Source organism: Poecilia reticulata, chromosome 4, assembly GCF_904066995.2.
Source record: "Poecilia reticulata chromosome 4, P_reticulata-male-v2, whole genome shotgun sequence".
Lineage (NCBI taxonomy): Eukaryota > Metazoa > Chordata > Actinopteri > Cyprinodontiformes > Poeciliidae > Poecilia > Poecilia reticulata.
Genome location: NC_088833.1, coordinates 16,081,317 through 16,092,613, shown reverse-complemented (window position 1 = coordinate 16,092,613; position 11,297 = coordinate 16,081,317). Strand labels below are relative to the sequence as shown.

General features: G+C 39.2%; 1 protein-coding gene across 3 annotated transcripts in view; it reads right to left on the bottom strand.

Moving 5' to 3' along the window:
• Positions 1–134: 134 nt before the first annotated feature.
• Positions 135–11,297, bottom strand: part of usp13 (ubiquitin specific peptidase 13) — a 36,074-nt gene continuing 24,911 nt past the window's right edge. For all 3 annotated transcript variants that reach the window (XM_008408010.3, XM_008408011.3, XM_008408009.3), the window contains exons 16-21: positions 10,461–10,484; positions 9,943–10,086; positions 6,001–6,170; positions 3,829–4,018; positions 3,383–3,467; positions 135–3,250 (exon numbers count right to left, since the gene is read on the bottom strand). In XM_008408010.3, the coding sequence (XP_008406232.1) occupies positions 3,154–3,250; positions 3,383–3,467; positions 3,829–4,018; positions 6,001–6,170; positions 9,943–10,086; positions 10,461–10,484 (710 nt within the window). In that variant the 3' untranslated portion in view covers positions 135–3,153. The remainder of the gene's footprint in view (positions 3,251–3,382; positions 3,468–3,828; positions 4,019–6,000; positions 6,171–9,942; positions 10,087–10,460; positions 10,485–11,297) is intronic.

Genomic DNA, 11,297 nt, shown 5'->3' with positions numbered 1-11,297 from the left:
TCTTTGCATACCTTATATGAAGGTTCATTTTCTTAATGTGTTTTTTTTTTATTCTTATTCTTATTTTTAATTTGAATTTACTTGTTTGAAATGAGTTTACAAGTAAAACTGCCCTGGTTTAAAATGAAAAGAAGTTGTTTCAACAAATGTGGAGTTTATTAAATTACCCAAACATCATAAAGTAAACAGTGCCACTGGATATGCTGTACGGTATTCACGTACACTAAAGCCACATTTGGATCAATAGCTACATTACAAAAGTAAAATAATCCCATGAATAAAAACTAAGGTAGTGGCACAGATCTTTTTGCAAAAAGGCAGCAGGGAGAAAAAACAATTAACATGTTTGGCATTTATGGAAGTGAAAAAAAAATAGGATAAAAGCTGCAAAAGTACTATTGTACAATCCAAATAACTACATGTTGACCTTTAGTGCACATGCTGAATATGAAACGTTTTCTTGTAACAAATTGAATAAGAAGACAAGAAAGGAGTGAGCAGAGGAAAAGCTGAAACGAGACAAGAATAAAAATAAAAAATAATATCTATCCAGGAAACAGGAGGGGCAGCGAAAAGACAAACTTCAGAGCATTTACACATTTATAACTGACCACAGCTGAGTGAGACAACAACCTCATCAGTCATCCGCTGATGAAGAGCAGCAGAAATGCAGGACTTGCATAGAGACTTTGAGTAATATTTCCTGCTGCATAGATGAGAAACGCAGCAGCAGTTTCATTGAGAGGTGGAGATTTGATATGAGTTAAGATTTGTCCAGGGAGGTTTAGGCACAGAGTTGTTAAAGAGGAGCACAGTGAAAATTAAGTTTATCCCATAAATTGAGTATTTGTTGAAATAATATGTAAAGACAGAATAGAAACAGCCTTCCGGTGATTATGAATGAAAGAAGCGTTTTTGTTTCTTTTCCGTTATCTTCCAGCTAAAAATAGCGTTTTTGTTGTTCTTATTCAAACTACTTTGTTGTCTTTTTTACAAAACACCAACATTGGTTAGTTGGCATCCATTTTCACATGGGAACCATTATGTCAACAATTAAATGTAAAGATGGACTTGAGCTTTGGAGGACAAAAAAGAAATCCCAAAAAACCCGTCAAAACCCACAGATGTCAAAGTGAAGTTCTGCAAAGCAAACAAAGACATGTGACCAGTCAGGAAATACATTCATCACTAATATGCCAAATGAAGAAGAATAAAATTAGACCTTCCAAACCCTAAATACCGAATTATCTTTTTCTATCAATTTGAGAGTAAACTTTGAATTCTCAAGACCTCCAGCTTCAGGAGACACTGAGTTGCTGCTAAGCATGTCAGTGCACAAAACAAATGGCCAATGCTTTGAAATATTTGCATTGTCTTTTGCTCGGATGCATAAAACAAAACCAGTTTCTATTCCAGTCAAAACTAAAGAACAAACCAGTGTGTGCCGGTATGAGATTCTGGTGGTTTGAGAAGGTTGTGGTAAAATGACATGGCTTCAGTGTGTCAATGTGTTTAAAATAACAAAACACAAAATGATTTCCACTGCTGCTGCTAAAATAAATTACACTGATTTATCGTTAAATTATTTATTTACTGTAATTTTGATTCGCAGCAAATTAAATTTAAAAAATGCCCCTTGAATTTAGTTTTTAAGTGCTTATTGCACAACATAAACCTTCTAAGCTGTTCTGCTCTTTAGACTCTCTAAAAGTATAAGAAGAGGATATTAGCTGGAAACTAACCTTTAGAAACCTTGATATATAAATCCCATCTCTACCAGCTGGCGCATCCTGAATGTTGAAGACATCCTATTTAGATTCAAATGAGTTGAATGATTTTTGCTGGTTTATGGGTTTTGAAGAGGAGCTTCTGTCCACGATGAGCACCATAAAGATTTACATTCGGCAACGCAAAAAGCATGTGCAGCGTGTGCACCGCGGAGGAGACGCAGATCAGTGTGCAGCCTTCATCCCGGATTTAGTTGCAGTGCATATTTCTCCAGACGTGCTGCTCTGGAGTCTGGACAACAGTTCAATAAATAACAACAAGAGTCCTGCAAATTGGCAACAACTCAATGAAAACATTCGTTTCACCTTTTTGGGTCACAGTCTGAATCTGTCGGGGTGATAAAGAAGCCAAACTGCTGCAGGTGCAGCTGGGTTCACGTTTGCAGAGGAAGCAAATATTTTGCAATTTGGGCAAAAACTGTCTAAAAAGTTCAGGACTGAGAACTTTTATCCGAGATATAGTTGCAGCGCTGACCTAATATTTATTTAAACAGGCTTATACATGCTCCAATTGGGCATTCACGATATTAAATACTGTCACGGTTTAAGGAATAATTTAACTTCACTCGTGGGTGAATAGACATGTGCAGAACTTTTTTTTTCATTATTATTTAAAAGTGCTTTTGGGTGGTTTTGGAAGTCAGTCAGCGCAGAAGGAAACAAAAATGTCTTGTTTCTGGGGCAGTTTTTAGCTGTTATCCAGCAAAAAATTCTGCGTATTTACAGTCGTCTAGATAACATTTCAACCTTCCTTGTGCTTTCCTGAATCTGGAAGCTTAAAAGGTGTTTGGGGTGTTCCTTCAGCATCCAGAGTTGGCCCACAGTGAATGAATGGGACACATTCGCTGTATTTCCTTGTAAAATGAAAAGCCGCCAACAGCACAGACATCACTTATGTTTTGTTGCAGAATCTGAGCATTTGTGGAGCGGAAGTGTAGCACTGCCATCTAAGCACACATTTATAAAATGTAGCAGTGTGAAAGTACAGCACAGCAGCTGAAGGCAGTGAGGAGGAACAACCTGATTTGATATGTTGCATCGTTCTGTTTCCAGACCACTCCAGAAGTACAAATTGCACGCATCCCTGTGTACTTACTTTTTTTTTTTTTCCTGTTTGTCTCTCCCAACATAAACAATGAAATATACATTCAAAGCACAACAAATGCACAGAAAATAAGCACATCGCTTTCCTTTTTGGATCATTATTCCTAATTACTCCTGTGTGAGATGAGGATAAGGCAAGAAGCTGGTCTGTGAGGTTTCTTCCATCGTTTCTGCTGTGGCTGTTGTTGCAGGTGTCTGCCAGTCTTTCTGGGTAAAAGACTGAAGCTATTTAAAGACTGCAGGGAGGAGGGAGGCAGCGATTTTAACTGCTCGAGAGGCGACGGTAAAAGTAGATGTAGCCCAAGTCCTTTGGAGGCCTTTCTGACAAACACACCTTGTGGTCGTTGTAGATCACCCACCTGGATGAAGAGGAGCGAAGATTACTCATTATACACACTGTTCAGAGCCACGAATACCACGAGATTAAATAGAATAAATGGAAAAAGTGAACAGACTTTGTCTCATTTTTTGTGAGACAGGTTGCCACTGACCTTCCCTCCTTTTTGATGTGACAAACATAATGTCCAGACATTGTGGAGGCTCCCATGTGGCTGATGATGGCAAACAGCTCATATCCTTAAGTGAAGAAAAGCCACAAACACAATAAGGAACAAACTTACACAGAAATGTTGCAACATTTTAATAAAGGGTCACTAATGTCAGATTTCCTTGTGTATGTAAGGAAATCACATTTTCACATTTTCCTGACGTGATCAGGAAAATGTGATCACGTCAGGAATCACATTTCCTGACGTGATCATTTTCCTGACGTCAGGAAAATGAAAGCAGAAAGCTTTCTTTTGCAGAATTTTACAAAAAAAAATCTTATAAGTGCGGAAGATTTCTTAAAAGATGCTTAAAAAGTCCAAAATCTGTTGACCTTTTCTTCACAGAAAGATGAAAAACAGATGCAGTACAGTAAGTGTGAAGCACTTACGTCCTGGTCCATCTTTAACTCTCGGGCCTGACGTTTCTCTGTCTGGGGACAGCGTGGAGTCGCTGTGCGAGTTCATGTTGGAAAAGGCGTTGTCATTGGGCTCCGTGTCTGCCATGTCAGAGAGCCCATCGCTCTCCTCCTCCTCTGGATGGGTGAAGATCCAGTCGAGCGCTCGCTCAAGATTATTATTCTAGAAAAATCATAAAAGGAAGCCAAGCTAAGAAAAAAGAAAACTGATATCAAGCTGTCTTTTTGTTAGCCAGTTTCACAGTCGCTGCAAACGAAACTGGTCAGTTGATGTAGATTTTTAAAACACTTTCTGCTCGGAAACTGAGCTACTGCTAATGCAAACATTAGCAGTAGCTGGCATGAGTATTCATGGAGGGGTTTGAACCAGTAACCCTCTGGTCACAGGACCAACTCCTCCCTCCTGAACCACCATCAGCCACATACTGCTCTTACAAAGAGCTGCAATCTTCTTACAAAGAGCTGCAATCTTAGAGCATGCTACAGAAACCAGGATTAGAAATGTTGACTCTTCTAGTTTTGCCAATTTGTTGAATGCCCCATGATGAACACGATAAATGAGCAATCTTTCACTAGAGAAGTGGGAGGCTTCCATCTGGGACAAACTTCCCCCTGTTTGTTTTGAATCCAAAGGTGTGACAGGTGGGGAATGAGAGTCTGGGGAACGCATGTGGCGACGGCTTGGCTGATGGCATCCGTTTTTATCCTTCAGAGAGGTCTATGGGGTCAGATAAACGTGCCTCACGCTCAATATGGTCCGACAACAAACCAGCAGTGAGACCCCTCGCTGTTTCACACCTCCCTCCGTCCCTCCATCCCTCCCTCCCTCCCTCGGGAGGAATATGCATTCTTTGTTTTCTCTCCACTTCAACAGCAGCAGCAGCAGCAGCATGTCTGCCAGCGAGCTCTGTGGCTTTACTAATGATAAACAAGAAAGCCCGGCATCTATTTTAGCTTCCTACCAGCCGTCTGCGGGGCTATTTTTGCTGAGAGGGGCAGTTTGAAATATGAAACATGAAATGTGAGAATCAGAGGCCATTTGGAGGCTGGAGGAACTTGGAAATGGAGGTGGCATTCTCTTTGACCCATAACAGAAGTAAAAAGATTGAATTTACTCCATGCCATTTGTGAATTTATGAACTGCTTTACTAGTCGTCTGACGTTTTCGTGCGTTCCTCAACCTGAGGTGAGGGGAGGGGGGCGTTTGTGTGATGCAGAGACCATTTGTAAACACCATGTAGAGCAGACATCTTTAATCACTCTGACATGTAGGACCAAATAAATCCGCACCTTGGAAAGTGAACAAGTAGGGCAGCCAGAGCCTTTTATGACTTACAGAGTTCGCTTTTCATCATCTCGCTCCGTCTTTGCCCTCTTTTCAAATGCCACTTCACTTCCTGCCCTCCTCCTGCTTTTTCCCTCTTTAACCTAAGCTCCGGTTTCTTTTAAGTTTCTGGAAAGTGTTTCCTTGTCGTGCCAAACAGTTGTTACTGATGTGCTTTTAGCCCTTCGTTTCCCTGAGACACTCAGCACACGGTGTAGGCGTTCCCTTTTCCATCCTCTCTCTTGCTCAAGTCTGACTATTTCCACTTCCTTTCAAACTATCAACAGTCTGCATGAGAGGCAGACGAAGGGCCATTCACCTAAGATTTCTCCTCTTTAAGCAGGTCAGACGTGACGGCCGTGTCTGCCCACGCTGAGACAGCTCAGCTCTGCGCGTTTCCAGCTAAAATAACTCACTTTTCACATCACACTGCAGAGATGTGCAGAGCTGATGGTCACAGCACAAAAGACTTACAGCTGTAATTGCAGAGGAAAGTGGTTCTACAAAGTATTGTCAACTGAAGACAGAATACATACTTGAAACATTTTATAGATTTTTATTCTCAAAAATATTTTTTGATCTATCACACAATATCCCAATAAAATACATTAAAGTTTGCATTTGTGACATGAGGAAAAAATGGATACAAAAACTTCTCATGCCCCGTATTCACATCTAGCAAACTGTGGCTAAGAATATGTCATCGGTCTCTATGAGGTTTGTTTACAAGCATTAGTCCAATATGCACAAAGAAACAGCGTATTATTTAAATCCAGTGGGAGCAAATGAAGGAAAAGAAACACAGTGAGCAGATGACTGACCGTGGCTTTGAGAGCGCGGATGCTGTGATTGCGAGGAAAGCCCATCGAGGTGAGGATGGCGATGCTCTCCTCGGGAGGCAGGTTGTCCAGTGGCGTCGCCCCCATGGGGCTGTCACTGGTAGAGGGAAGAGGATCCATCATTGAGGGCAAAGTGAGAGGTTCAGCAAAGTCTGCAAACACAGAGGAAGATCAATTAAAAAAAGAAAAAGAGAGAGTATTTATTACTACTGGGAACATAGAAATAACACTTCAAGTCCTTGATAAAAGCCAGCCAGTTTTACAGACTTGTGATTTATTAGAAGGAGGAGTGAAATAAAGACAAAGACGATAAAGGAAGGTGGATAAAATGTATCAGGAGGTAACAGTGGGAGAATAACCTGCTTTGTGAATCTGATGACAAATTAACCAGACAGCACATACAAAATGTGTGCATAAAACTGAAGTAATTGCGCTCTCATGCATCATGATGACATGAGAAACATAAACAAAAACATAAGGCATGTCATTGCAATTTTCAATGCAATGACTGTGCATCTGGGCTGCAAGTGGCACAGTTGCTAACAACTGGAAGCCAGGAAGTCAGAGAGATCCCACGCATGCACACAGTCCAAAAACATGATTGGTGGGTTAATTGGTCTCTCTAAATTGACTTTAAGTCTGAGTGTGTGCAAGATTGTTTGCCCTCTGTGTTGCCAAGTGATTAACTGGCAGCCTGTCCAGGTTGTACACCGCCTGTTGCTCAATGACTGGTAGATATGGGCACCAGTCCTGCAAAACAAGCAGGTGTAGAAGCTGGATGGATGGAGATTTCATGCTGCACATTTTCCTAATGTTAATGTGGCTCTTAGCGGCACCCATCATTTTTTTTCTTGCCACTGTGACCCTTTGGTTGTTGTGCTTGTGTGTTGCTTGGAAACCAATCTGCAAAATGCTCTAGTTGTTATTTTTTTAGATCAAATTATTTGTGAGGTAAGAGGCAGAGATTTGGCCCACCTGGAATAACGTGGTAACACCATTTCAGATTTAACCCCGAAAAAAAAAAACAATCATGGTTTCCAAGTCTTTTAAGTCAAATTAAATCGCACCACAATATTCTTCAACCCCAAAATAAGGACACTTCTAATATATACTTTTGCACTGGTATTAGACAGAGCCTCTATTATAGTCATTGCCATAAATGAAAATGCAGAACATTATCTTCCAGGACCATTTTCCATCTCGGCCTTGCAGTCCTGCGTCCATACTAGTAATAAGTAGTTTTTATTCACATGAAAATGGCCGTCTTCAAGATGTTATCAGTAGAGCCGAGTCAGGAAAACATACTTTAATGGCCCACTGTAAACATGCTTCAATATTTTCTAAAAACTAATTCAGGAACTAATCAAATATAACAGACTGACCTTGGCTGCATGCAGCTCTTATAAGAAGAGAATAGACTGACTAAAAGCAAAACAGTCGACCATAGAGAAAGAGTGCATAATTTTTGTTAACAAGCTTACCTCTCCAGATAGACAATATGTTACTGAAATATCTACATTTTAAATTACTCTTAAACAGGAACACAAAGTGCCCACTTCACTGCTCTCCCTGCTTCACCTCTGATGATGTGTTCCACATACAAGTAATAATTGAATTCTTACCCAAAATAAATGAATATCACATGTGCTTATAGTACCAGAAGAAACTTATTTTATATCTAAACAACAAATATTTACAAAGAAAATGTTCTATTAATTTATAAGATTGTGCAATGCTATTTGTTTAAGTTCACCACACAGAGAAAGACTCCATCTCTCCACTTTTTGACTGTTTCTAAAAGGTTTCCATGAACAAATTAAATTGTATTCAAAAATAGTGCGTTTAATGTCAGCAGCCCTCAGCGTTCCTATAGTAAATTAATAAGACCAAATGCATTTGGAGCTGTGCATTTTCTTTTCCAGAAGACGTTTGGTCTAAATTTACAAAAAGTAAGGAAACGTACGTGTCTGCTATTTTTCTTGACAAACTAGGACATTTACTCTGTAAACTGAAAAATGCTAGAAGATATAGCTTTTCTGTGACTCAATGAACCATCATTTAGTTGTCTCTGAGGATTTGGTCATCCTCTCCAAAATGTTGGTCAAGAACTTGGATGCTGCTCGCCTGCTGATGCTCTTGCAATGTCTTGTTGAAACATCCATGTTGGCAGCATTTTTTCTTCAGGTATAAGGCAACATGTATCATGATGTTTTCAAACTGATCCACAATATGTGCAAAAAAAAAAAAAACCTCCTCAACATCACAATCTGGTGAAAAAAAATCCCCCAAATCCAAAAAATAACAATCTTGTGTATGGAAATAAAAGTTAATGTGGTTAAGTATCTTGTTAACTAACAAAGTTTTCAGGCTCTAAAAACTTGTAGAAAGATGTAGAACTTTCTTCTGGCAAAACATTTAGAAGAATCTGAAGTAATAATGGTGAGAAAATGGCTAATCAAAAAGAAGAAAGCTGAGCAAGAATAAAACTTTATGAAGCACACTCGAACAGCTGATCCTGCTGATATTACGGCGTCTGAATGCAGCCATTTTGCAGATGCATTAGTCCCATTTAAAGACTAACTGGCAGGAGGCTGCTCTAATTTCCATCCACTGTACAAAGGCTCTTTACATCCAGCAAGGGAAATAAAAAGTGACACGCGTCGACGCCTTGGGGGAACAGCTTCAATGCTGAGCAGCTCAGATACTCTGGGTCGATTTCCACCAAGTTTTTGTTGAGGATCGGTAATATACAGACAAGCACAGACAAACACTTGCAGCCCAGAAGTGGAGACTGTCTGAAACAGTGTTGGGTTTCTATATATACAGAGAAGAAAAACATTAGATGTGACATGTCTATCAGTTCAAATTACCTCTGTGCTCAAAAGGTCCCTAATAAATAAAGTCCTGCCTTTTTTCTGCTCCCCTCTGCACCCTCTGAAAGCCTGTAGACCCTGATTCAAATTACTGCACAATAACTTTAAACAGAGTTTTAGATGCAGTTGTTTGGGTCTTAAGTTCCTCAGGCTTCATTTTCCTTTCAATACTAACTCAAAACTTACAGAGAAATCTTTTGCAGGCTTTTGATGTTTTGATTCCTTATCTAATTTTGATGGTGTGTGATTAGTTTTTCCACATATTTCCTGGCAACAGACTGTATAAACACTTTATTTCTTGGGTAACTTTCAACATTGGATGTTCATAGACCCCACAGTCTGAGGATAAAATCAAATGTTATGTTATTAGTCAACTCTGTTCCATCACTAATTGTACATTTCATTAACAGAAGAGTAAAATCTACAAAAAGATGGATAAAGTGGAGCCTTAATTTTAAGACATAAGAGAGCTTATAAAAATCTATCTACTGCCCTTTGAACATTTTATTTCTGTGCATACTCCAATAGTAGGTTTTTATGATTTTTAAACCCCTTAAAAATCCTACTTTCTGAAGACTGGTGAACATTCATATTTGTCTACATGTTTCTGATGCCATTTTTACAAGATATTTAATATATGATATGGCTTTGGTGCAACTGAAATATTGTCAAAGTTGTAAGATTAAATAGTAAATCGCTCCATTTGCTGGCTAATGTTTGATAGTCACCGTTTTGTCAAAAAAAAATGTTTTCAGTTAAAACAGCTTAAACAGTATTAGCAGAAAAATAAATTCATTTTTATGAAGTCAAAAATAAAACTAAATTTCTTGTTTTTGTGTTTATGTATTTTTTTTATTAACTTGCTACCTTTAGAAAGGTTCCCTCTGAAATGTCTCATATATGAGCAATAATATCTAGGCCCACTAACTTTTGAAATATGTCAAAAGACGTTTTAAAAACTGCCGCCAGCCTAAAGGAGCTTGCTCAGTTTCTGTCAAACACTCCCCCTCAGCACCATGCTGCCATGCTCTGTGAGGTATTGCTGCCTTACCAGGCTCCTCCATGTGGGCTATGATCCAGTTGAAGGCCATCTCTGGGCCCATGTTTCCTGTGTAGTACACCGCCTTCCTGCAGGCCTCCAGCGGAAAACCCATCTCTGCCAGCTGCATAACGGCGCCTTCATCTATCTCCGGAGCTGCGGTCGAAATAAGCCAACATCAACAACGCCTTGGCATACACTCACCGATTCAGCAGTAACAGTAACCCTCTCTCTCTCTCTGTGGGACTCATTAGACAAAAGGACCAGAGGAGAATCGGGTCCGGCGAGGCATCTCTGCCCAGGTAAGATTTATCAGAGAGAGAAATGAGCCTGGCTAAAATAAGCAGAGCTACATTCAAAAAAAAAAGTTAAGTTTGTCTGAAAGTACAGCGCACCTGCAGCACCTGCTCAGGTGGTGGAGGCATTCATCACAGCTGTCTAAAGGAAAATACACTTTCCAAAGCAATAACTTACATGCATCTAACACATTTGTTCAAAGAGTGTGACTCAAAAGAGAAATAAATACTCACAGTCGGTTGAGCTCATGGAGTTATCTGGAGAAAAGGAGGAGAGTGATTGCTTAGAGGTAGTAGCACACAGTGAGATCAGTTATCACAAGTTTTGCTTTTTGTTTCAGCTCAGACGATGCTGCAGGAAGAGTAAAGCTTTAAAGGATTTACAGACGTTCCCTAAACGCCTCACATCCATAAAGTTGTGTTTGCTTATCACACACCTCTCCTCACTGCTTTAAACACTGCAAAAAACACAAAATCTTAGCAGGTAATTTTGGTCTAGTTTCTAATGCAAATGTCTTATTACACCTATAATAAGACAAATTAACTTAAAAGTTACTTTTCAGTATTTGCTTGTTACATATAAGCTTGTATTAAGTAAATAATTCCTTATTATTGATGAAAACGTACTAGTTCCAGTGGCAGATAAATTAACATGAGGAAAATGTCTTGTTATAAGTTAAATAATCTGCCAATGGAACAAGTACGTTTTCATCAGTATAAAGGAATTATTTAATTAAAATAAGCTTATAGATCTTACTGAAAAGTCACTTTTAAGTTAGTTTTGTCTTATTTCAAGTTTGCTAATGCATTTTTACTAGAAACTCCACCAAATTTATTTGGTAAGATTTTGTGTTTTTGCAGTGAACAAGGCTACCTGTACGAAAGCTAAAAGCAGCATGTTAGTGAGAGTTAGTGCAAACACACAAAATTCGCTAAACGAACTTGAGGAGCCGCCCAATTTTAAGCTGAGGTGATTTTTTTAATCAATATATAATTTCCTAAAACCGACAAAACCACAGCATTATGTGATGAGAAGCAAATATGCTCAAATTCTGATGCAATGCGTCGGCT